Source organism: Malus domestica, chromosome 15 (assembly GCF_042453785.1).
Source record: "Malus domestica chromosome 15, GDT2T_hap1".
Taxonomy (NCBI): Eukaryota; Viridiplantae; Streptophyta; class Magnoliopsida; order Rosales; family Rosaceae; genus Malus; species Malus domestica.
The window spans coordinates 18,310,391-18,338,225 of NC_091675.1; the positions used below are offsets into that span (position 1 = coordinate 18,310,391).

At 40.9% G+C, this 27,835-nt stretch overlaps 2 protein-coding genes and 1 pseudogene across 2 annotated transcripts; 2 read left to right on the top strand and 1 right to left on the bottom strand.

Annotated features, from left to right (window-relative positions):
* The first annotated feature begins 909 nt into the window (after positions 1-909).
* LOC103442935 (2-oxoglutarate-dependent dioxygenase DAO-like) lies at positions 910-1,889 on the top strand. The gene is made up of 3 exons (XM_029093382.1): positions 910-937; positions 1,173-1,411; positions 1,635-1,889. The coding sequence occupies exons 1-3, from the start codon at positions 910-912 to the stop codon at positions 1,887-1,889; spliced, it is 522 nt and encodes a 173-aa protein (XP_028949215.1).
* A 10,664-nt stretch (positions 1,890-12,553) lies between these two features.
* LOC103442933 (2-oxoglutarate-dependent dioxygenase DAO-like) lies at positions 12,554-15,158 on the top strand (annotated as a pseudogene).
* LOC103442649 (probable L-type lectin-domain containing receptor kinase S.5) lies at positions 14,660-18,830 on the bottom strand. Its single transcript, XM_008381455.4, has 2 exons — positions 17,233-18,830; positions 14,660-15,672 (listed from the first exon to the last, which is right to left on the bottom strand). Exons 1-2 carry the CDS (start codon positions 18,566-18,568, stop codon positions 14,819-14,821), a joined length of 2,190 nt encoding a protein of 729 aa, XP_008379677.1. The 5' UTR covers positions 18,569-18,830; the 3' UTR covers positions 14,660-14,818.
* Positions 18,831-27,835: the final 9,005 nt, after the last annotated feature.

Consider the following 27,835-nt stretch of genomic DNA (forward strand, 5'->3'; position numbering starts at 1 on the left):
AATGTTACCGCATTTGAAGATTTCTCAAGTTAAGTTAGTTATGACATGCTGGTATCTTTTCTTAGTTAGTTTTCTAGCTTGACTTTTGTTTTAGTTTTTATCTGTATTCAATTTTTCCGTTTTGTGATTAATTGTTTCAGAAAGCTAGTATTGCAATAAAATAGTTTGAGTTTGTTAGTAAATCAGTTTGTGGTTTCACTGAAGTATACTTTGGAACTATTTAGTGTATTGTTCTGTTTTGAATGGTTCTTGTCATTAAGGCTGAGATTGAGACTATGATTGAGTTGAAATTGGCTTAAATGAGTGGGAGTAATAAGTATTAGCATTGCTGTAATTGTTTTCGTATAACTGCAAAATGCAGATTTGGATATGTTGTGATTCTTGGATAAAGTCTAAGACTGTGCAGATAGATTCCGAGAGTTCTATATTTTGATATGCATAGGCAAGTTTGAATGCAAAGATGAAAGCTTTATTCTGGACTTAGTGATCACTTCCATGATTCGTTTGGTTAATCATTGTGTCTTCATACTCAAGTGGGAGAATGTTAGATTGTGAGTATGAAGCATGTTTGAGGATTAGCTATAATATTGGATGAATTCTTGTATGGAAAAGTCTTGGTAAGGTGTTCGGATAAATCCTATTTCTTATAGGATTATAAGTGCTTCTAGTGTTCCTTTGGGAAAAGGATTTGGATTCTGCACTGATTGATCTTGTACACTCATTGTGTGAAACGGTTTTGTTTTAGAGTTCCACTTTAATCTAATAGGAGAATGAGTTGGATTAATGCTATATATAACCCCGATCACTGCTCTTACAAAGATCACGGTTCATCTTGTATTGAATACCTATTATTCAAAGAGCTCTCTAGTTTTGCTAAAGAGGAGAATATTGTTTGGTTGTGAAGCTGTTATGGCTTATTCGAATTCAAGTTCTGCAGGTATGTTTTCCACTGATTTTATATTCAAGTTTATAGTTTTGTCATTCAGTTTAATTGTTGGAGTATTGGTGATTTACTGGCATATCAATGATATGTGATATAGTTCTTACATATTGGCACTCCAAATTGTATATATATTGTAACATAATCTAAACTAGTAAGTTTATCAATTCTTTATCAATAATATGTTATTAATGTGGTTCTTAAAGTTGCTTTTGTTACTGAATGTGCATAGAGGTGATAGAGAAGTATGCTGAAGCAACATCTGAGCAGGTTGTGGACATTGGGAAGAAGTTGGCAGAAAGTCTAGGGGTGGCCAACACTGATTTCCACAAGGGATGGCCTTGCCAATTCATGACGAACAAATACAACTTCTCTCCTGCATCAATGGGGTCCCTTGGTCTACAAGAACACACAGATTCTGGATTTCTAACAATTCTTCAAAAAGATGAAGATGTTGGTGGTCTGGAAGTGGTGAACAAATTAGGTGCCTTTGTGCCTGTTCATCCTTGCCCTGGCACTCTCTTTATCAATCTTGGGGACTTCGCTTAGGTATTACGTCGATACTTTATTTATGTCATATCAAGACTATCTTGAACTATTTGCTATAAATACATCAGGAATATATCGACGTGGCTGTTTGATACAGTAATATTGCTATTAGATAACACCGTGTTGTTGATATTTTTATACCAAGGTTTGGAGCAATGGGAGGTTGCACAATGTGAGGCATAGAGTAAAATGCTCGGAGGCTAGTATTCGAGTTTCGATCACCACATTTCTCAGCGGACCAAAAGAGGAAGCGATAGAAGCTCCGCTGGAACTGGTAGATTCGGACCACCCTCGTCTCTACGTCCCTTTTGTTTACGACAATTATAGAGTTAGCAAGTTCAAATTGCTCGAAAAATTACAGGCTGATAAAGCCCTTGCACTCTTACGCATCCCTTCCTAATTTGGTGATATGTGTGTGGCAAAGTTTAGCTGCCATATATGATATATCGTTCTCCCCTTTAGAGCATCTCAGTGGAGATGTCAAAACGTCAACAACATATGCTTAATTTGTATTTGATAGCTCAGTCGACATTGAAATAACATCTTTAAATTTTTGTTCTTCAGTTGAGACGTCAACTTCTAATTTTCTTTGTTCCAGTGGGACCTCTACATATATAAAATATGTTACATTTAATTTTTGGGGAGACTTAGACCAATGAAAAAGAAATAAGTTGCTTTGGAAGTGGTGCGATGGCAAGTGCCTTCGCCCATGAGCGGTAGGTCTCGGGTTCGAGACTTGGGAGCAGCCTCTCCATAAATTGGGGTAAGGCTAGCCGACATTCACCTCTCCCAGATCCTGCGTAAAGCGGGAGCCTTGTGCACTGGGTACGACCTTTTTGGAAGTGGTGGACATATTTTAAGGGGTGTGATATTCACACACCTCATTTTACTTCTCATACACATTTTTAATTTTCGACCATTGGAACAGATGAATTGAAGAATATCAAAGGACATAAATTATCAAAAGGTGTGCGAGAAATAAAATTGAATATGTGCATAGCACACCCCTATTTTCAAAGTTATAATGAAGGATTTGAAGCTAGCAACTTAATGTCAAACTCCACCTCAGCTTAATCAGATCAGTTGGGAGAGACATATACTGTAAAAAACTAATGTTAGAGCCTCCACTTTGAAATTGAAGTTTCGATTGGAGATGCTCTTATCATAAATACATAAAATAAATGTAAATCGAATCGCTTCTGTAAGACACATTGAAGAGGTGGAGAAGTATGGAATGAATGGTGAGTGGTGCTGCAGAGGAATAACACGGTGCAGAGAAATGAAGCGGTGCTGCAAAGAAATCTCCCTAGCATGCCACGTGTGCAAAACTTTTCTCCATATACACGTATGCATATAGGGCAATTTAGGGATTTCACTGTAGAAGCACAAAAAGTAAAAACACAGAAACACTAAAAGTCAAGGCAAAAACGTCAAAACACTATTGCTTATGAAAAGTGTTTTCTCTTTCCGCTTTAGTATATATAAATTTATAATTTTCTTTGGACATGTTCCATTATCCAGTTTAATTTTTTTTTTCTACCTTTTCTCATTGCATATTAATTCTACTAAACATTTTATAGTATTAGTGGATTTGACGTCAGTATCAAAATGTTTGTCACATTATATAGCACTAAAATATGGTATGACGAACATTATTGATATTTAACACGTAAAATTCTCATCTAATCCGAGAAAATGAAAAGAGAATGATATTGGTACTCCAAATTGTATATATATTTGTTTGGACTAGATTTTACACCATCGGCCCAAGCGATTGAGGTCGTTGAATGAGCATGGTTCTTGACCGTCGGATAAGCAAGTTAAGATATGTTATTGTTAAGAAATAATATTATAGGTTTTAATCATAATAGTTATCTTTATCTCGGTTTTCTTGTACAAAATAAGTGGGATTCTCATTATCATTAATGGGAAGCAGTAACAACAGAGTTCAGATTACCTTGGATCTGATATCATCTAAAGAAATTAGTAGTCACGGATATGATGGCATAGGAAACCTAGGTAGACTAGGCTTTTTGTTTTACTTGGTGATGGATGTGGCAGAAGGTTAGCCATGCCGTGGGAAAGGCTATCAGATATATATATATATATATATTTGGTGGTTGCCGTACATTTTGGCAGTCTACATGCCATGGGAAATGTGCAAACTATATATATTTGGTGGTTGTCGTACATTTTGGCAGTTTACATGCCATGGGAAATGTGCAAACTATATATATATAATTGGTGGTGGTTTAGGTGAAGGTTATCCAAACAACGTGATCTTGGGATTTGATGTGATAAGGCTAAGCACAAGGATTGAATTGGGTTGCATTTTTGGCTAAGTTCAGAGTCTTGGGAATGGTAAGGCTTATTTGACGCAATTAGTGGAAGAGTTCTAATACATGACAGAAGCCTATATCAGCTTATCAACCAACGCGCATATGTCCCTATAAATATAGAGGTGGTGACAACGGAAAAATGACCGACAACTCAACACACAAACTGCCTTGCGCAAACCCTCGCTCTACGTGAAACCTCTCAAACATCTTGAGATTTTTTATTTTCTTTTTCGCTAACACATCTTCAGTTTGGATAAACAGCACTGTGAAGGCAACCGGCGAACATCTTCAATTTGGATAAACAACACTATTGCCGTATAATCAGCCGACCGCGGAGCACCTTCAGTTTGAATAAACAGCACTGCGTCGAGGCTAACTGGTTATCTATCCAAGTCTCGGTTGAGAAGGATTTCGAATCCTTATTGGTAGAGATAATCTCATTAGCCTTTTCGGCGAAGTGAGGTATTACAAGTTATTACATTCGGCACATTGAAAGCTGAATTTGATATTGAACTTTGCAGAACTAGTAGCCTTGTCTTCAGGCTCTAGAACCTGAAGGCCGAGAGTATTCCTTCCTTGGCTGCAGTCACGAGATTCAGAAGTCAGCAGCGCACCCAACGCAATATCAACAAGTTTAACTCGTCGACCTAGCTTGGCCAACGAGTTGGTATGCCCCGCAAACAACTGAAGGACGTAGTTAGCTTATTAGTTACTCGGCCTGTGCACCACATAAGCTTAATAGATTTTAGGGCCAACAATATTGTAACTTTAGTGCGGTCTTCGAATGAGGAGTGATAAATTTACTAAGGGCTATAGTCATAGTGATCCTCTAGAATAACTAGTTAATTCAAAACATTATGCATGTATGATGTAGCAATGTAGTGGCTAGTGGATGGAAATTGGAAAACTCCCAAACCACATCATGGTAGCGAACCATTATTGTGGAGCCAAAAATATTCACAAGGCGACACGTGGATTTTTGGACAAAAAGGACAAAAATACCCTTGCAGTACAACGAGGTTCCTACGCGCAAGCAGCGGGCAACCCTCTTTCAACCAAGACAGAAGTGCCCAAAATAGGTAACAATTCAAAGTCCATCTCATCAAATCCTATCTACAAGGTAATTCCCAAACACATTCCTTTTAAATTATGTTAATTGGCTAATTAATGGGTTTATTGCCTAATTAACCCATTAATTGTCAATTAAACCATCCATTATATCCAAATAACCACAAAATACATCCAATTCAACCCTAAAACACCACATGGCCGGCTATCCCCATTCAAAACCTAATCCATCACTTTTTCTACCTTTTTCACCATTTCTTCCTTTTTATTAGCCAATTAATTCCATAACCACAAAAATATTTCCTTTTATGTTTAATTAGCCAATTAATTGGCTAATTAAACCAAAATAAAACCTAAACCAACCTAGCCCTATAAATAGGCTCATATTTTCACCAAATATTCATTCCAACACTTTGGCAAAAATCCCAAAATTCTCTAAACACTCTTTCTCTCTAAATTCTAACTTTGGCATCGGAGGTTCTTCGGCCAAAGCTCCCCCATTCATCGTGGGCGCGTGAGGCTCTTGGCCTTAACCTAAGGTGTTAATTGTTTTGTAGGTGCAAAATTGTCCAAGATCAAGGAGGAAGAAATTTGCATCCACAAATTGGTGCTTTCATTGAGAGTTGAAATCCATACTCGTAGAAGACTCTCGCACAAAACGGTTTTTTCTTTATTTTCTAGTCCATTTGAATATTTTTCATACGTTCTTATTATTAGAATTTTTTACTTGCAAATGTTCTTTGATAAAACGTATAAGCAAAATATAATGGCTAGAAATTTAGAAAATTCCACAAGTGAAAATTCTAATGTTCAAGAAATAGGATTGCGGAGATCCGTGAGGCTAAATGCGACAATAAGTGGAGCAGCACCACCACCACGAGTTTCCACCATGGGAACCACCGCGGTGGCTACCTCGGTAGCCACTCGTGGCGAGGTCCATAGTGCCTTCACCACGGCTCGAGCCGTGCCATCCAAGGCTCATGATACCAAAGCCACGACCCAAGTCGTGCCATCCAAGTTTGCACGGGCTTGGGCCCAAGCCTCGCATTCGTTTGCATCACATTCTAAGCAGCCTGCTCCCGCCAAGCAACCTGCTTTCGCGGCCCAGCCTGCTCCCGCCAAGCAACCTGCTCTCGCGGCCCAGCCTGCTCCTGCCAAGCAGCCTGCTCTCGTGACCCAGCCTGCTCCCGACGAGCAGCTTACTCCCGTGGCCCAGCCTACTCCCGCCAAGCAACCTGATCTCGTGACCTAGCCTGCTCTCGACGAGCAGCCCACTCTCGTGGTTCAGCATGCTTCCGTCGAGTAGCCCACTCCCGTGGCCCAACCTGCTCCTCCCAAGCAGTCTGCTCTCGTGACCCAGCCTGCTCCCGACGAGTAGCCCACTCCCGTGGTCCAGCCAACTCCAGTCGAGCAGCCCACTCCCGTGGCCCGGCCAGCTCCAGTCGAGCAGCCTACTCTCACGGCCCAGCCTGCTCTCATGGCTTTCCAAGCAGCCCAAGTCGGCCCAAGACTATCTCAACCATCTGGACCTAGCATCGAGCCGGGGGCATTCTCACCACATTTTTTTGCGGATTTGACATTTCCCAACTCAAATCTCACGCCCGGAGTTTACCACCCTTCCACTGCCCAAAGAGGCGCATTCATTCCAAGCTCTTCCAATCCAAATGGCGAACAATACTTGTCTCGACAAGTCATAGAGTTGACGAGCACCCTTGCATAACAGACAACCTTGGTGAATCAACTTTTGCAACGCATCGGGATCCAATGTGCCCCAGACGAGGTATCCCGAAGTAGGACAAGGGCAGACAGACCTTTCCAGCAGCGTCCCGGCAAGCAGCCACTCGACCGGCCACGAGCCGAACGTTTGGGCAATGTATATTCCCGTCTTAGCGCGCGGAGGAGCATGCACTCTCGACTAGGGCCACGGATGAGCATACATTCACGGTTGGGGTTATACTCCGATAGTCAACATGAGCAACCTTCCGGGCAAAGTGTATATTCGCAGCTAAGCCCACAAGGAGCATCCTCCACCTCACATCAGAGTAGGCAGCACGACGGACGGAGAGAAGCAGTCACTCAATCCCGCTCAAGTTTAACCAGCAGCCTGCGAAGAACTCGCTCGCCTGCTAGGAACGCACCACATGCACTGCATTCGCGACATAGACGAGCCAAACACATGGAAGAGCAGCCTAGACTAGCAAGTTATGGCTGGGGGCAGCCATGAGCTCCGCTACCCCAACAAAGGCAAATTCAGGAAGAAGTAGAGAGATTATTGACCAAGCGATTGCATGATTTCCAACGCAACGAGGTCACCGATGAGGCACTACGACGGAACATGACCAACATAAGCAAGTCACCCTTCACGGACGAGATCGAGCAGGCAGAGCCTCCACGCGAGTTCAACATGCCACATTTCACATCTTTCAAAGGGGATGAAGACCCAGAGAGACACTTAAAGCGCTACCGAACCGCAATGATCCTTTATCGAAACAACGATGATCTCATGTGCAAGATATTCGCCACCACTCTATAAGGCGAGGCGCAAGATTGGTTCTATACCCTGCCGCCACAATCCATCCGGAATTTTTACGAACTTTCTTTGGTTTTCACCAAAGAATATTCATCTTATCGCTCGATCAAAAAGAAGTCTGACCATTTGTTCGACGTCAAGAAGAACCCAAAGGAGTCGCTTCGCGACTATGTGAGAAGGTTCAAAGTAGAAAAGGCAAAAATAGTCGGATGCAACGACTCGATAGCTAGAGTAGCCTTTCAAAAATGACTTCCAGCAGACCACCCGCTATTCGAAAAATTGATCATGAAAGAAGATCTAACTCTGGCAGACTCTTTTGCTTTGGTAGAGAAGCATGCACTTTGGGATGAGGCTCGCCAATGCATATTCAAGGACTTGAAGAAGTACCCGACATCACCTCCCTAGAAGCAGCGGATGACTTATTCGCATGTTTGATGGTATCTAAAGTAGCAATAAGCTCTACCATCATGCGAGAAGAGATGAGGGCCTGACTACCTGTATTCTACAGTTCATAAGCTCTCCTCGATGCTATTAAAAATTCAAAAGCTAACTTTGGCGATAATTGTTGTAACCCAAAAGCTTAAGTTTTACCTTCAAACGCAAGCAGTCATTATCATGACGCACTATTCCGCTGAATCCAAACCGGCGACGATAAAAGCGTAGACCCTGGCAGATGCAAAGTTTTCTGATGAACGCAACAACTCGGCCCAACAACACCCCGAAGGCAGCCGAGCACACTTTAGCCACACCTGCTCCCTCAATGGAGATTTCTGGCGTTTGCATGTCGACGGCGCATCCAACTACGAAGGCTCATGAGCAGTCGTGGTTCTTGCCACCCCAGACGTTTCAATGCTCAAGCAGGCGATCACTCTAAGCTTCAAAGCATCTAACAACGAAGCAGAGTATGAAGCCCCACTAGCAGGCCTTCGAATGACAAAAGATTTAGTGGTGAAAAAGCTTTCCATTCATTCCGAGTCCTAGCTAATCACCAGCCAGACTACCAGGGGCAAAGGCATGATGATCATGGCAACCGACTACTTCACCAAATAAGTAGAAGTAGAGCCCATGACGATCATGGTTCAGACGGACATAGAGCGCTTCATATGAAGAAGTATCATTTGCCGATTTGGCATCCCTTAATCCATTGTCACCGACAACGGCCCAAAATTCGTGGGCAAAGATTTGGCGAAGTTCTTCCAAAAATATGGCATCAAGCAGCACATGTCTACGCCAAGATATCCTCAAGGCAATAGGCGGGCCAAAGCATCCACTAAGATGATCCTCGACTGCCACAAGAAATCCCCCACCAATAAGAAAAGAAAATGGCCAGATGAACTCCAGGGATGTTTATGGGCATATCACACAACCAAAAGACGAGCAACCGAAAGGAGATGGCCACAAGCTTAAATCTGGCAGAAGAGAGGCGCAAATAGACTATCACTCACATTGCAGCCTACCAGCATCAACTCCTCTCAAGCTACAACAAAAGGGCCAAGATCCAGCAGTTCCAGCCCGGAGATCTGGTCATAAGAAAAACCTTCATCACTGCCAGCAGAAAAGGCTCCAAAAATATAGATCATATCTGGGAAAGTCCGTACAAGATCAGCAGAGTATGTGGCAAGAACAATTACACCCTCGCCACCATAAAACGACAAAAAGATCGAAAAACAGTGGAACGCCTACAATATGAGGAAGTACCATGTGTGACCTCTCGCTACATCAAAGCCCGAAGACTCAAGCAGCTCGACATGCACTACCTCACCAGCCGAGGATTATCCAGTTGTTATGCAGTTCTTACCTTACATCTAAGTTCTCGTTCGTTTAACTCATTTTTCAATGAGGAATTCAGAAGTAATCACGACTTGGCTTGGCTGCATACTTACAACAACTGATCACTCCTGCACTTCAAAAGAAGACTGCCCCCTTCTTAAGGACTTACCGCAGGAATTGCGCCCCCCGAGGGACCAACCATGCTCTCCAGTGCGAGAGGGTAAACTAATTGCTCTCCAACGCGAGAGGGTAAACCAATTCCCCGACACCCACATGGGTCAGCTCTTCAAGAACGAGAGGATAAACTCTACACTCCGAATATCCAGACGTGGATGAGCCGGGCTGCCCTAGTATAACTAGATGCACGATGGCTTACACCGGGATTCCTAGAAGTAGCCGCAATGGTCTTTTTCAAGGCTTAGCTAACTGAAGGATTTTGGGTATCTTGGCCTAATCCGTGGGGAACCGGGCCCTAGAGACGGAGAGGGCACATTACGCAGTACATCCGATGGACGGCTGCCCTGAAATCCTAAAGCTGCTACCGAGTGCACTAAGGTAGCCTATGGATTCCGGAAGACTGCCTACGACTTGCCCTTCGAGCAGTAAAGCTGCACTAGACTTATATAACCGCACATTCTTGTGAAAGGTTAAACAAGCTAGCACGCATATACGAAGTTTTATCCACTGCCGACATGCTATGTAGTCGATAAGCTTCACCTCTGCCAAGCGCGGAACAACCTACACCAAGTCCTAAAGTGTTGTGATACTTGCTACGCAACCTACGGAATTGGAGAAAGTCAAGGTTAACAGCCTAGTGGTTGCGCGGACTTGTCTGCTTCTGTAAGTAAGGCATCCGGCTGCCAACCCAATGGCTAACAACTTTGCAAAGTTCTACACCAACACCTACGGCTACATAGGCTATTCGAGCTTGTCTGCTTATAAAAAAGTAGCATGCTTGCCACTGGTCTATCAAGTCTAAAGGTTAGGGCATGAACAAAAGAAGCAAAAATGAAGAAAAGCTAAGGAAAACATGTTTATAAACGACTAGCAAAGGCCGAAGGAGTTCAAGCAAAACAAGAGCTACAAGGAAAAACAAAGAAAATCTTAAAAGCTACCTAGATGACTACATTTTAGCAGCCTGGACATCCCACGACTATTCGGTCGCCACACCTTCAACAGCCGCGAAGCTCTTAGCAGCGGCATCACCCCTGACTGCTTCAGCCTGGGCACCAACTTCTCCAACTACTTCACCAATACCAACATGGACGCGCTGCAGCTCATCCACTTCTTTCTTCAAACTTTCGTTGATCTTCAGTACACCTTGAAGTTCCAACACTTGGGGTTCAAGCCTGTCGACGATTCTCTTGATGTGGATCACTTGATTATAAGCAGCAATCAACTTTTCATCCTTTGAATAAGCAGCGAAAGAAGTCTTTGGTTTTTTCTCAGCCGGCATCTCTTGAGCAGGCAGGGAAGATCCACTTTCCCACCTTCACTTGCAGCAGGATCCACAACGGTGATTGGACGAGCCAATGCATCCGCCTTGATCCTATTCACCTCTTATTTTGGGAGCATCCCACGTTTTTCCTGACGAAGAGAGTTAAAGTAGCCAACGTCATTCGTGCTACCCAGCAGGGGAGTTCAACCCAACATTCCAGCAGCTCATGAGGCCCGCAACCTCTTCATTTCTCTCAGTCACCTGCCTAGCTCGCGTCATGTCCAAAAGCCCAAAACGACATGAGCCATGTGACTCGCCTAGCACTGCGCCACAGCGCCACAATCCTTGGCCCCAGCCATACAAGCTACCATTGGTTCTAGCCAAGTCGAGCAGCTTAAAGTAGTTGTCCCTACCACAATACCTCATCGGCCCATGCCGAGCCGACTCCTGGCCCATGCTAGCCGACGTGCCGCACCACCCCGACGGCTGCCCCGAGGTAGCACCATCCAAGAAGAAGACAAGGAAAATTAATTTGTTCTTACCTCAGTACAGCACGAAGAAGACGAAGAAAGCAACGAAAGACGGTTCTTTGCACGGGCAAGATGTAGAAGATTGCTAGAGGAGGGGGAACAAATATCCTCTAAGCTATCTCTCTCTTGTAAGGTAGAATAAATCGCTCTCCAAAGTTGATTTAATAACCCACTTAAGGTGGACTTAAATAGGCTTTGAGAGAAATTTATTTCCCTTTCCTAGAATGATCTAATTTCCTATTAAAGAGAGAATCTACATCAAAATAGGAAGCAGTCATAAGTTTCCTAAAGCAAGAAGATCTCTACACCTACTACCTTTTTCTACGAGCAGCTCAACAGGTGTGGGGGCATTTGTGGAGCCAAAAATATTCACAAGGCGACACGTGGATTTTTGGACAAAAAGGACAAAAATACCCTTGCAGTACAACGAGGTTCCTACGCGCAAGCAGCGGGCAACCCTCTTTCAACCAAGACAGAAGTGCCCAAAATAGGTAACAATTCAAAGTCCATCTCATCAAATCCTATCTACAAGGTAATTCCCAAACACATTCATTTTAAATTATGTTAATTGGCTAATTAATGGGTTTATTGCCTAATTAACCCATTAATTGTCAATTAAACCATCCATTATATCCAAATAACCACAAAATACATCCAATTCAACCCTAAAACACCACATGGCCGGCTATCCCCATTCAAAACCTAATCCATCACTTTTTCTACCTTTTTCACCATTTCTTCCTTTTTATTAGCCAATTAATTCCATAACCACAAAAATATTTCCTTTTATGTTTAATTAGCCAATTCACTTTTTCTACCTTTTTCACCATTTCTTCCTTTTTATTAGCCAATTAATTCCATAACCACAAAAATATTTCCTTTTATGTTTAATTAGCCAATTAATTGGCTAATTAAACCAAAATAAAACCTAAACCAACCTAGCCCTATAAATAGGCTCATATTTTCACCAAATATTCATTCCAACACTTTGGCAAAAATCCCAAAATTCTCTAAACACTCTTATTCTCTAAACACTCTTTCTTTCTAAATTCTAACTTTGGCATCGGAGGTTCTTCGGCCAAAGCCCCCCCATTCATCGTGGGCGCATGAGGCTCTTGGCCTTAACTTAAGGTGTTAATTGTTTTGTAGGTGCAAAATTGTCCAAGATCAAGGAGGAAGAAATTTGCATCCACAATTATTGTGTTAAACCGGCCGCATACGATCAGAGTAGGATTTTCTTCTCTCTTTTTATTCTTTTCTCTTCTTTTTTTTTCTATTGGAACGATGATAATTAAGTCAGGTCGATATTTTATATTAATTTTTTTTACAGAAAAGAAAGACAAAATAAAAAGTATAAAATGAAGGGGGGAAAGAGAAGGGAAATAAGAGGAGAAAATCTTACTCGGATACCACCTCCCTAGCAAAAATACAGACAACATCCAAGTTTTTATACGTGTGGCCGCACAACGGTCGGAGGAATTTTCTTCCCGACCCCTTACTTAATCTTGCCTTAATTAGCCAGATACAAATAAGTTTTTAGAGAAGTTGCGTAACATTTATCTCTATATCTGAAATCTCGAGTTCGATTCCTTCACCCTATCGCTTGTATAAAAGGAGGAGAAATCAAAACAAACCCAAAATTCAGAAATGGGAGATGGACAGGAAAATGAGGGAAGCATCAGAGACATGGGGATGCTTCAGGCTTGTGAACCACATGATCTCACCGGCTCTGATGTCGGAGATGAAATCAGTGGTCTGATCTTTGCTGGACCTGCCCATGGAGATCAAGAAGCAGAACAAGGATGTCATAGCGGGCAGTGGATACATGGCTCCCAGCAACGTCAACCCTCTCAATGAAGCTTTGGGGCTATATGACTTGGGATCGCATCAGGCTGTCGACAGCTTTTCCTCTCAGTTGGATGCTTCTTCCCACCAGATGTTAGCTTTATTAGTAGTTTTGATCACGTTTTTGGTTGAGAGAAACAAGAAAAACACAAACTAAATAATCTTCGTTATCATATCATCGTTGTGTTGTCGTTATGTTTCATGGTTACTAAAAAATGATCATTTATGCAAAACAAATGTCAAAAATTTCGACACTTGTGTCAAATTATAATTTGTCTTAAAGCGAAATGCAGTAGATTGATGTAGCACTGTAACATACTGTCAAATATGATGGTTTCATCTAGAACATTTAAATGTAACCATTAATTTGAGCAATGTATTGCGTACGTCGATGAGCAGAAAGGTGATAGAGAGGTATGCTCAAGCAGTGTATGAGCAGATTGTGGATATTGGCCAAAAGTTGTAGAGAATCTAGGGTTGGCTGATAGTGATTATCTCGAAGGATGGTCCTGCCAGTTTAGGATAAACAAGTACAACCTCACTCCTGAATCAGTTGGATCCTCTGGTGTACAATTACACACAGACTCAGGATTTCTAACCATTCTTCAAGACGATGAAAATGTCGGTGGGTTGGAAGAGATGGACAAATCCGGCGCCTTCGTAGACATTGATCCTTGCCTAGGCACTCTCCTCGTCAATCTCCGAGATGTTGCTCAGGTACTTTATTGTCTATTTAGTGTCTCTTCAGCTCTACATTTTTTATTAATAATTTGTAACAAGTTTCGTTTATGCATATTCGCTTATGTTGTATTTTGTATCAAGGCATGGAACAATGGGAGGCTGTGCAATGTGAAGCATAGAGTACAAGGCAGGGAGGCAACGGTTCGAGTCTGGATCGCTACATTCCTCTCGGGACCGAAGCAGGAAGTAGTAGTACTGGAAGCTCCGCCGGAGTTTGTGGATTCGGAGCACCCTCGACTTTATGTCCCTTTTACTTGTGAAGATTATAGAAAGCTCAGACTGTCCACAAAACTGCAAGCTGGCGAAGCTGGCGAAGCTGTTGCATTCGTACGCACCCCCTCCTAATTTGGCGGCTATGTGGCACAAGAAGGAAGTGAGCCTATTGACAATTGCTATATTAATTTCCAGATCATATTATATATTCAAATAAGTGAATTAATGTTACAAATTGTTGCCTAATTGAACTGGTTAAACTAATGTTACAAATTGTTGCCTAATTGAACTGGTTAAACCACAACTTTACAATTTGTTAGAAGCATTGGGATTGCTCGTTGAAAGAACAATGGTGACATGGTTTGGATCTTACCGTGATCAATCAACCAAACAATTTGGTTTTGAAGGCGGGTCGTACCTGTATTGAGGGAAAGACCGATATCGGTTGAAATATGTTTCTTTGTGTCTACAATACTTATTATGTAATATGACGTGATGGATATGATAGACACAATTTCTATTTGTATAATCATCTCTTGAAGACTTTGAAATTGTAAATAATTACATCCACCACAAAAGAAGATTAAGGCAATACATTAATTCGTAATTCACAAAAAAAAGTAGTGATTAGTATGCACTAATCACACAGCTTACCAAACTTAAATTGTACACTGCTATTACATGATTCATAAGGAATATAAAATTAAGATCTATACATTTAATATTAACAAAATTTACAAACTATGAAATTCCTCAAGCGAAAAACAAAGACAATTTTTTTTAACAAAAAAAAAAAGGAAAAATGGAAAAATAAATAAAATGGGAGAATGTGGGACTGACGACAAAACAAGAATCTTAAATCAAGAAGCTGTCACTATGTTGTCTTGTTCCTCCATTGCTATCCTTGCTGTCGTAGCGCGGGGTCCAGTCAGAAGTATCTGCCACCGATATCTCAAGGGGCCAGGACGACGTCGTACTCATCGTGTTTGCTACGCTACTCACTCCCTCAGGCATATTGCTGGAGGGCCACACGAAAGCGGGTTTAAAGGATGGGACCCGGGGCACGGGAACCGACCCGGAAATGATTTGGATAATGGTTTGGGTCTTGGGCCTCTCGCCTGCGATCGGGTGCATGCAGGCCAGCCCAAGAAGCAAAAGCCTCTCGGCTTCCTCCGCCACGTAATCATTTCCCAGCCTCTCATCGACGGCATCCAACACGCGCCCTTCTCTGTGCAACGACCAAACCCAATCCACAATGAATTGGAACCCTCCCATTTTGGTCCACGGCCGTTGACCACACACGACTTCTATGAGCACAGCCCCGAATCCGTAAATATCGGACTCGCACGTGGCTTTCCCCGTGTGGAAACACTCGGGGGCTATGTACCCCATTGTGCCCGGAACACCCTCGAGCTCAGCGTACGAGGTCTTCTCGTTGTCCAAGGCACGAGCGAGGCCAAAGTCCCCGAGGCGGGAGTTGAAGTTGGAGTCTAGCATTATGTTGCTAGCTTTTAGGTCTCTATGGACAACTCGTTGGTCGTACTCATTGTGGAGGTAATGTAGGGCGGAAGCTACTCCGGCAACGATTTTGTACCTCTCGCTCCAACCTAGGGTTGCGTTTTCCGTCTCGCCAAACAGGTGGTTGTCCAAGCTGCCGTTGGGCATGAACTCGTAGACTATGAGTAGCATTCCATTTTTGTGGCACCATCCTGCATATTTGTAACATACTTGTTAAAATATAACAACTCGTACCAAAGTTTGACCATATCAAACAAAGAGAGCAATACATTTGGCCATTACATATTTTGATTAGTGTAATCTACTATTTTAATTACTTTAAATATCGAACACGACATCTGAAATAACTTATTAAAAAAAAAAAGATATGTCGATAGAGTTGTCTTGTAAGACAAGACACATAATAAGGTCGCTGACTGTACATTTTATCAATCCAAAGATGGATTTTGTAACACTTTTGACCTGCCAAACTATTGTTCTAGTTTTCTTTTTGTTGTTAGTGGAATGTTGACTTTTGAGAATTGGCATGCCCATGTGCTAAATACATATTCCTTGGTCCTAATTGGCATATCAGATTCCTTCGGTGGCAATCGCGGCTGCCCGTTAAAAAGAGAAATTTTTCCTTTTCTCTTAACACAACTTGTTATTATATAAGTGATAAAAAAATTTATTTTTATATTTTAAATATTTTAATACAAAAATCTCATTACTTGAATAAAAGACGTAATATATTATTATGTGTTCTGAAGATATTAAAAAATCTCTTCGTTAATAGAGCAGAAAACGACGTGGCGTACAACAGCGAACATGGGCCCGCCTTTGTTCGGTGATAATTCAGACTTTATCGTAGGCTTAGGATTTATTTGTTTGACTGGATTCAAGCTGTTTCCAGGGGCCGTTAAATAAATTTATATACGCCTATTCGCCTAGGATAATTGTTAGTGAATTTATTTATTTTATATTGAACTAACCCATTAGCACACGTTTGCGCGTGTACTAAGTAACTACCCAAGTAGTAGGTGCTTTGTTTGTAATCTTCAAAATGATGTAATTTACCATTTTACCCTTATTAATTATATTGTTTTGTTTTGAAATTCTTAGTTATGGAGGGGCATTTCTTGCCATTTTGAATGTTTCCTTCTCACTTTATATATAGATAAATTATAAATTAATTTATAATTGGGTAAACCAACCAAACAAATAAATCTTATGCCTTAATTTAGTCATTGACAAAGAATAAGGCCTTAATTAAATCACTAGTGCTGTTCATGCAAGCTTCATGTTGAATATGACATGTTATCACTTATCATATTGATAATTGTTCTTACATCATTGATGATGGAAGCAAGCAAAAGTTAATACATACGTATTACGCGCAAATGCATTGTAGAGAAATAATAAGGAGACTTTATCAAAGTGCAACTACTAATGAACTCTTTATCATATTGTGTTTTAACGTTAATTTATGTGCTAACATTATAAAGCATTGTATCAAAAACATGAGATGTTAACGAATTTATAGAAAATCTCATTTTTTTTAAAAAGTCTCAATTTTGAAAGAATCTCTTTAGTATTTCTCGGCTTTGTAATGCTAGTAAGTATTTATTTTCAGTTGTTAAATTTGAGTCTCATAAATAATGAGTTTAATATTTTATTGTACGTCGTCATTTGTACTTTTTAACGTTTAGCTGAAATGCTCTCAACGTGGTCATGTCTAAATAAAATAATATTTAAGAAGAATGGTTACTTACCGAGTAATCGGACGAGATGCTTGTGCCGGAGCCGGTTGATAATGGTGAGCTCAGCCAAAAAGTCGTCCTTGCCCTTGAGATTATCCCGGGAAAATTTCTTCACCGCCACCTCCAAGTTCTCTTTTGGCAGCACACCTCTATATACCACCCCAAATCCGCCTTGCCCCAATTTGTGCTTATCGTCGAAATTGTTCGTCGCCTTCTTCAATTCCTTGAAACTAAACTCCCTCGGAGTGCCCGGAAGACTCTTGAGCGCCCCAAAAATATTCTCGTCCGACGCCGCCGCCTTCCGCCGCTTGTACAAATAATACCCCAACCCGCCCAGGCCCAACAGCAACAGAGCCACCGCGGGCACACCCACCGCGAGCCCAATCTTCAACCCCTCATTACTATTCCCACCCTTGCCACCTGGCAGAAGCTCCACCGTCAGATTCCATCTCAACACACAATTGAGCTCGATCGCGCTCCCGGTCGACGCGGCGAAACCGAAATAGGATTTCTGTTTCACTATGTCCTTGAGGTTGAGATTGGCGGTTAGGACTGGGCTTGTGGGCCTGGGCCGGATAACGAACCCGGTCTGCGGTTCCCCGTCTTGCTCGGCCATATAAACGTCTAACTGGTGCGACTCGCCGCCGTATTCGATCCAGACCATGTAAAATCGGGTACCGGAAGGTGCGATCTGGATATTCACATCCGACAGCGAAACGGTCTTGTTGGACCGGATTGAATTGATGTTGATGCCCATGTGGTTGTCGTCCGGGTCGAAATCTTGTTTAAATGTGTCGAGCTCGATGGCGAGGAAGTGGTTGTTGGGGTCTCCATCGGTGGTGGCGTTGGTCAAACCGAGGTATTGACCGTCGCTGGCCGCCGGGAGGGTCATATCCGGCGCGATGAGGAACGCCAGGCCCTCGCCTGGGACGGCGGAGCCGTTGAGACGAAAGACGTTAATCAGGAACGACGAATTGAAAGACGCCACGTGGCTTCCGTTTGCTGCAGAATCGGGAGAATCTGAATCCAAATCTTTCCAGAGCGTGAAAGATTGGTTGTAGAAGACTCTACCTGAGCGGTTGAAGAGGGTGAAGTTTCCGGCGGAGTCCGGCGTGATCTGGAGCGCCTCGTTGCTGATCGTCGCCGGCAGGAGCACAGCGAACTTGTTGTAATACGATTGGTCGAAGGGGCCGAACTCGTTTTGAGACGTACTGAGGGTGTCAGCATCGGAGAAAGCTGCCGGCAGCAGCAGAAGCAGCAGGAGAGCCGTCGCACCGGCTGTCAGCTGCTTCAGCTTCATGTAGCAGCTGGAAGAAGAAGACGACGACGTCGTTGCAATCTCACTCATGTGAAATTGTATGAGACGATTCCAAAGGGAGAGAGATCGTATACAGCTTTAATTAACTGACTATAGTTCTTCAGCAAATGCGCATCTCTTTATTTGTTTATAATTTTCAATTTTTTTTTGGGTTTTTTGTTCCTGCGAAATCGATGAGTTTTTGAACCTTCGGTTGCCGCTTCCGTGCTATAAATTTGAAATTTCCAGTTAATTAATTGACCTTTGTAATTAAAATATTAATCAATTAATTAAGAATCAATATTTTTTAAGTTATTTATCGATTTCCTCACGAGCTTATAAAGAGTTGCTAATTTTCTCTTAATTTTTATTTTAGCCAATTACTTCTCCGAACTTTTATCTCTCCCTTAACGTTAAAATTTGGAATTTTCATCCATTTTTTTATGCATTTAAATAAAGTAATTTTATCTCAAACGTGGACAACATATTACTTTTTTCTTCTTCTCCTTCTCTTCCGCTAGTTGATTTTGTATATTTTTTATTTGAATTAGCTAGGGTGTCCAATTAGCGTTTCAAAGTATTGGCTTTGCATCCAATTTACCTAAACAAAATTACCTTTTTGCTTTCATCTAGTTGCATGTGTTATCCGCTGACCAAAATGGATGAAAAATTAGATCAAAATTTTCAAAATTTCAAAATCTAACACCATGGAGAAATTGACCTTTAATAAAAATTTAGAGAGGTAATTGACTAAATTTAAAGTTTGAAAGGAAAATTAACAGTTCTATACAAATTTTAAAACAAATCGATAAATAAGCCATATTTTTATATTTTTATAGAAAGTGAGGATTAGATTCTATGTTGAACCATTTTTTAGCTTTATCTAGCAATGGGTCAGCCGCAGGCCCGCAGCGTGAGGCGCTGTTCCTTATCTAGCCACCCCATTTTTAACTTTGATGTACATGTAACATGGATAGGTTTGTCTTTTTGTTTTTTTGTTTTCTTTCTTTTTTGTATTGTTATGGTTAATTTCAATCAAGGTTCTAAAAAACATTAGGCGCTAATCGGGCGGCGGATTGACCCCTAGCGCCTAGGAGGTTAGGCGAGATCTAGGCTGGCTCCTAAGCAGATTTAGGTAAATTTCTTATATATTTTATGAATTAATTAAATTTACTATATCAAATGTAAATAATTATTAACTAATATGTTATTTTTTATAGAAGAACATACATATGTGAATGTTTTATGTACATATATAATATGCTTGCCCAGGAAAAAAACAAAATATTATCTAAATAACTTATCATTTATATAACATATATATATATCCCAAACTTTTAAAAATAAAAAAATCCCACATAGTGGGTGGTTTTCATTATTAAAACCATGTCGTCCACCACACCTCTGCTCTTTCACATCACTCGTCCACCTTAGGTGGTTCTCATAATTAAAACCATCATAGTCCATGGTTTTCATAATTAAAACCATCAGTTTTTGACCTTGGATTTGAGAATATATTGGGAATATTTAGATAATATCTCTCCATTAAACACTATATGACGACCCTATCCCTATAAATACCCCATATTCTACCAAATTTCAGAGATTTTGCAACCCTAAAAAATCCCTAAACACTTTACTTTCTCATAGAAACTAACTTAGGCATCGGATATCCGTTGACCTAACCCCCCCACCTCGTGGGTGAGTGAGGCTTAGGTCTCTGATCAAAGGAGTTGATTGTTTTGTAGGTGCATTTTCGTCAAGCCTGAAGACGGCAGAAATTTGCATCGACAAATTGGTGCTTTCATTGAGAGCTGATTCAAAATACTTGAAGAAGCCTCTCGCATTTGTTTCTTGAATTTTCTATTACGTTGATTTTCTCACACGTTGTATCAATTAATTTTTCCTAGAAAATTTTCTTGATCAATCCTTGGAGAAAGGATACAATGGTAGGAAATTCAAAAACTATGACGAACAAAACCCCGTACGTGCGAGGATTTGGACCAAATAGTGGAGACGAGGACATAGCCCCACGACGGAGGTGATAGGAGCATATTTATGTGACTGAGTTAGCTTGTTCTCATGCATTTATGTTGTTATTCCTTAGTAGTTTTAGTGTTTAAAGTCATTTTTGTGCAATTTCGGGTTCTAAGGACAAAGTATGCAAAAATGTGCATTTTGGAGCATTTTGGAGCAATTTCGGGCTTGGAATAAATATCACATGCTTGGAACTAAAGGAATGGACGAAATTGAAGACCTAAAGATGAGGATTCCTACTTGAAGTAGGAAAGTTAAGCCAAGGTTTCCTATTTTGGTTTGATCTTTCCTAAATCCTAAATGTCCCTAAGTTCTAGCAACATTGAAGGTTTCCTATGCATTTTAGGACACAAATTAAGGGTTCCTTGTACCATAACAAACCTTTGCCGTGCACTCTATCCATGTTTAATTCTTGCATCATTACTTCACTTTCACCTTTGAATCATTTCAACACCACTCCATTTTACCCATGCTTTGCATCATTACTTCACTTTCACCTTTGAATCATTTCAACACCACTCCATTTTACCCATGCTTTGCCTTGCACTTCCTCTATAAAAGGAAGTGTGTGTAATATAAATTGAGTTCATACTTTGTTAGATCATTCACTCCCATTTTCAACACAACCTTCATCCAAACACATCCATTCATCTTCACATCCATTCCTCCATACAAACAAACCTTCAAACACTCACCAACATCTTGTGCCGTAGCAAAGGAAGGGAAGGAAAGTGTTTGGACGTGCTTGCTGTCCAACTTGGATCGTTGGAGCATTTAGGTGTTTTCTTTCTTTTGTTTCTAATGTTTAAATTCATTTCCTTTCGTTTTGTTGTAAATATGAGTGGCTAAACCCCTATTGGCTAGGGGTGATTTCAAAGCCATGATTATGTGTGCAATATAATTTGATAAATTCCTGTTATGAACTCTTGAACCGTGAATGCGATTGGCTTAACTATTTGATTGATAACTTATTTGTATTTGTTAATTAAGGGTCGACACTTAATTGGCATGCATAAATCTGTTGCTAGAATATAAAGAAGTTTCACATAATCGTTACAAACTTATATTCATATGTAGTGAAGGTCGCTTATAAACGATCGCGTTAAGTTCAATTCCTAGCATGAGTGACATGATGTCATAGTTGCAAGTGCTTTGTCAATGCTTATGATTTTCAGTAAACGTAATGATCTTTGATTGTATCTCTATTATGATGTCATGCATGGAACTTTAGAAGAATGTTTTGTGTTGTCGAATGATGTCATCCAATCCAATAAAATAAGGAAAATCTGAGAGTTAACTAGTGATGTCACGGTTAATTTGGAGCATTGTCGTTCATAATTCAATGAAGTAGTAACTGGAAATCGAGTTATTTGCATACATGTCATGTGTGGAGAAAAAGCCTCTAGCTATCCCATCCATCATCTTATTTCTCAAATTTATTTTACAATCTGTCTAGTTTTTCATACTTGTTTGTTTGTTTCAACTTCGTCCAAAACTCAATCCCCCTTTACTTTAGTGTGTCTAATTAGTTAGAATCTGTTTTAATTTGTGTTTTTAAATGTTTTTATTCAAGTAAAAGTCAATTTTCGTCCAAAGTAATTCATAGTGTCTAGTTTAAGTTTATTTAGTTGTTTTAAGCTGTTTTGAGTATTTTAAGTTTGCTTTGAGTCTTGTGAGTCTTGTTAAGTTTAGTTTTATGTTTTTGAGTCAGTTTAAAGGTTATTAGCAAGCCCTCCTAGTCCCCGGTCCAGAACGATCTCTACTTATACTTATACTTATACTACAGTTGTCAAAAGAGGGTTAAATTTGTGTGTTAAGTTAATTTTCGCATTAAGTTTTTGGCGCCGTTGCCAGGGATTAGCAACTTTGCTAATCCCTTATTATTTCTTTTTGTTTATTTTCACGTATTTTTGTTCCTAGTTGCTGATTTTACTTGTTTTCTTGTTTTAGGTGGTTTATGACTCGAAGTTCTCAACCTGTTCATAAGCACATCTTTGAATTTGACGACGATTTTGAACGAACTTTGAGACTAGCAAGGAATCAACAAGATCCCCAACCATCTCAACCTGCACCAGATCTTGAAGAAGATAAAGTAGAAGAGCAAGGGGAGGCCACGGCAAGGACTTTTGAAGAAGTCCAAGATATGGCAGTAGACAATCGAACAATCAAGGAGCTTTCCGCTTCGGGATTGGAAAATGCTCTGCCTTTATGCATTCAATATCCAAGGGCGGCCAAAAACAAGACCGACGAGTTCGAATTAAAGTCCAGTTTATTGCATCATATTCCTAAGTTCCATGGGTTGTCCATGGAAGATCCTAATAAACATTTGAAGGAGTTCAAGGTTGTTTGTTCGAGCATGACCCTTGTGAATGTTGATGGGAGCATTCTGAAAATGAAGGCTTTTCCTTTTTCTCTCTTGGAAAAGGCTAAAGATTGGTTGTATGAGCTAGCCCCCGGAACTATCACATCATGGGAGAGTATGAAACGGGTATTTTTGGAGAAGTTTTTTCTAACTTCTCGAGTCATTCTACTACGCAAAAGGATTAGTGGCATTCAGCAAAACCAAGGTGAATCATTTCCCACTTACTATGAGCGTTTTAAAACCCTTGTTACTTCATGTCCACAACACCAGATAAAGGAGGAGCTTATTCTTCAATATTTCTATGAAGGGCTTCTACCAATTGAACGCCAAATGTTAGATGCCTCAGCGGGATGAGCTTTGGTGGACAAAACACCTATGGCTGCCAAGACCTTAATTGCTAATCGAGCATTGAATGCTCAACAATATGAAGGCGTTGGTCAAAGAGACAACCCACGGCAACAACAAGTTAATGAGTTGGTTGAAAAACCAAAAGAACAAAGTGTAGCTGCTTGTGGCGTGTGCTCAATGAATGGACATCTCACGGATAAGTGCCTTCAATTGATTGAGAACGGAGGGTGGGAATCTGCCAACGCCGTGGGCTTTGGGAGTCAAAACCAACCAAGGAATGATCCGTTCTCGAATACATACAATCCAAGTTGGAGAGATCATCCAAATTTCAAATGGAGGGAGCCTCAACAAACCCAACAACAAAGTGCATTCAGACAACAACCTCCGGGATTCTATCAAAGGCCGTATGCACCCTCACAACCCCAAACACAACCTGCCCAAAATAACTCAGGTTCGTCTTTTGATAATCCTTAAGTTATTTAGTTACTAACTACGTTGGCGAAGGGTCAAAAAAATCAAGCCAAAGATATGCACAATTATGCCAAGGAAGTGCAAAATCAAGCTCGAGAGGTGATTGAATTGAAGAGACAGATGGGACAAATGGCTGAGTTTATGGGGCAATTTAGTAGAGAGCCAGGTAAGTTACCTAGTTTGACGGATGTGAATCCAAAGGGAGGCTTCGAATCTGCCAAAGCCATCACCTTGCGAAGTGGACAAGAAGTTGGATCTGATCCCAGCCCATCTAAATCCAATCAAAAGGAGGAAGAAAAAATGCAATCTGAGGAGAAAGAACAAGGCCTGCCCTCGGCAAGGATTGAGCAATCGTTGCCGCAGCCACCTACACACCCTAATTCAACCACCAAAGGTAAGTTGGGTTCAAATTCCATGACTTCTAATTCCATTCCAACCAATGCACCATTTCCTCGCAGGTTTATGCAATCAAAGAAGGATGAGAGTGACAAAGACATCCTTGACACATTTAGAAAGGTGCAAGTCAACATTCCACTTCTAGATGCAATTAAACAAGTCCCCAAGTATGCTAAGTTCCTGAATGAGCTGTGCACTACAAGGAAGAGGGCTTCAAACAAAGATGTGGTAAGGGTAAGTGAGAATGTCTCAGCTGTGTTGCAACGAAAACTACCTCCTAAGTGCAAAGATCCAGGCAGTTTTACAATTCTTTGTGTTATAGGAAATACTCGCTTTGGATCTGCCATGTTAGATCTAGGCGCATCAATAAATGTCATGACTTATTCAATATATGCATCTATGAACTATTAAAAAATGATGGAGTGATCATTCAACTGGCCGATAGATCTAATGCATATCCAAAAGGTGTTTTGGAGGATGTTTTAGTGCAGGTGAATCACCTAGTCTTTCCGGCAGACTTCTACGTGCTTGAAATTGAAGACTCGAACCATTCATTTCAATTACCAATATTACTTGGCCGACCATTCATGAAGACTGCCCGTACAAAGATAGATGTATTCAAGGGAACATTGACCATGGAATTTGATGGGGAAGTTATTGATTTCAATATTTCTGATGCTATGAGATATCCTCATGATGGTCACTCTTGTTTCTCTATTGATGTTATTGACTCTTGGGCGCAGGAATTCCTTGATGATTTGAATGAGGATGCACTTGAAAAGACTTTCACGCAAAGCATTGGACTAAAAAACGAAGGGTTAGCACTTAGGCATGCACACGGCAACAACAAGGAACATCTTGCCGTGCCTATTCAAGAAGAATTGGTGGAGATGGTTGCTGCCCTAGAGTCAAATCCAAGGCATATTGGTAAGTCTCCTAACCTAATTTCAATTCCCATTTCGACTAACAAGTTGCTTCCTTCTGTAATCCAGCTCCCTTCCCTAGAGCTTAAACCATTGCCTAGCCATTTGAAATATGTGTTTTTGGGAGAGCAAGAGACGCTGCCCGTCATCATCTCTTCTTCACTCACTGCACAAGAGGAGGACAAGTTGGTGAGGGTGCTTCGGGAATACAGAACTGCCATTGTGTGGACATTGGCCGATATAAAGGGAATTAGCCCTACCACTTGTATGCATCTAATACTCTTGGAAGAAGGAGCCAAACCATCTAGAGAAGCACACCGCCAGCTCAATCCACCCATGATGGACGTTGTGAAGAAGGAAATCATCAAGCTACTAAATTATGGAGTGATTTACCCAATTTCTGATAGCCATTGGGTTTCGCTGGTCCAAGTTGTTCCTAAGAAGTCCGGAGTCACTGTGGTAACAAATGAAGATAATGAGCTTGTGCCCACCTGAATTCAAATCGGATAGAGAGTTTGTATTGACTATCGGAAGCTCAACGTTACGACAAGAAAAGATCATTTCCCCGCTGCCCTTTATTGATCAAATGCTGGAAAGGTTAGCCGGTCATTCATTTTATTGTTTTCTTGATGGCTATTGGGTTATAATCAGATTGTGATAGCTCCCGATGACCAAGAAAAGACTACCTTCACATGTCCTTTTGGTACCTTTGCTTATCGACGCATGCCATTTTGGCTATGCAGCGCACCAGCCACATTCCAAATGTGTATGGTAAGTATTTTCTCAGAATTTGTGGAAAAGATCATTGAAGTGTTTATGGATGACTTTAGTGTCTTTGGTGACTCATTTGATGCATGCTTGAATAATCTTACTCTGATCTTACAACGATGCATCGAAACTAATCTTGTCTTGAATTGGGAAAAATGTCATTTTATGGTAAAACAAGGTATAGTTTTGGGGCATATCATATCAGAAAAAGGGATTGAGGTTGATAAATCTAAAATAGATCTTGTACGTCACTTACCCTCTCCCACTTCGGTGAGGGAGGTTCGTTCTTTTCTTGGCCATGCAGGATTTTATAGGAGATTCATAAAGGATTTCTCAAAAATCGCTCAACCCCTTTGCCGTTTACTCCAAAAGGAAGTAGCCTTCGAGTTCAACAAGGAGTGTGAGACCGCTTTCAAAACCCTCAAGGACATGTTGACGTCGGCCCCCATCATCATGCCACCAGATTGGAGCCTTCCATTTGAGCTAATGTGTGATGCATCTGATTATGCCATTGGTGATGTTTTAGGCCAAATGAAGAATAAACAGCCCCACGTCATCCACTACGCTTCTCGGACACTAAATGATGCTCAATTGAATTATTCTGCCACTGAGAAAGAACTTCTTGCAGTTGTATTTGCTTTAGATAAATTTCGTTCATACTTACTTGGCACTAAAGTGTTTGTATATTCTGACCATGCAGCGTTGAAGTACCTCCTCACCAAGAAGGAGGCCAAACCAAGGCTGATTCGTTGGATGCTCATACTTCAAAAGTTTAACATTGAAATAAGAGACAAAAATGGGAGTGAAAACGTGGTGGCTAACCACCTCAGCCGTTTGGTGCACGAGGATGACTCCTTACCCATTCTAGAGACCTTCCCTGACGAGCAATTGATGTCCCTAGAGGTAAGTGAGCCCTGGTATGCTGATTTGGTCAATTATTTGGTCACAAAACAAGTTCCTAGCACTCTAGATAAATACAAGCGTGATAAACTCAGAAATGATGCACGATTTTATGTATGGGATGATCCATATTTGTGGAAGTATTGTCCTGACTAGATTATTCGTAGATGTGTGCACAATTCCGAGTTTAATTCAATTCTTGCATTTTGCCATAGTTATGCATGTGGGGGTCATTTTGGCACCCAAAGGATAGCCCTTAAGGTTTTAGAGAGTGGTTTCTATTGGCCTACATTGTTTAAGGATGCTAGAACATTTTGTATAACTTGTGATAAATGCCAAAGAACAGGTACAATTAGTGTCAAAGACCAAATGTCGCAAACCCCCATCTTTAATGTGGAGATCTTTGATGTATGGGGTATGGATTTCATGGGACCCTTTCCGCCCTCATATGGTTTTACTTATATTTTTCTAGCCGTTGATTATGTGTCAAAATAGGTGGAAGCCAAAGCCACCCATACTAACGATTCTAGAGTGGCATGCCGAGTTAGCTTGTTCTCATGCATTTATGTTGTTATTCCTTAGTAGTTTTAGTGTTTAAAGTCATTCTTGTGCAATTTCAGGTTCTGAGGACAAAGTATGCAAAAATGTGCATTTTGGAGCCTTTTGGAGCAATTTTGGGCTTGGAATAAATATCACATGCTTGGAACTAAAGGAATGGACGAAATTGAAGACCTAAAGATGAGGATTCCTACTTGAAGTAGGAAAGTTAAGCCAAGGTTTCCTATTTTGGTTTGATCTTTCCTAAATCCTAAATGTCCCTAAGTTCCAGCAACATTGAAGGTTTCCTATGCATTTTAGGACACAGATTAAGGGTTCCTTGTACCATAACAAACCTTTGCCATGCACTCCATCCATATTTAATTCTTGCATCATTACTTCACTTTCACCTTTAAATCATTTCAACACCACTCCATTTTACCCATGCTTTGCATCATTACTTCACTTTCACCTTTGAATCATTTCAACACCACTCCATTTTACCCATGCTTTGCCTTGCACTTCCTCTATAAAAGGAAGTGTGTGTAACATAAATTGAGTTCATACTTTGTTAGA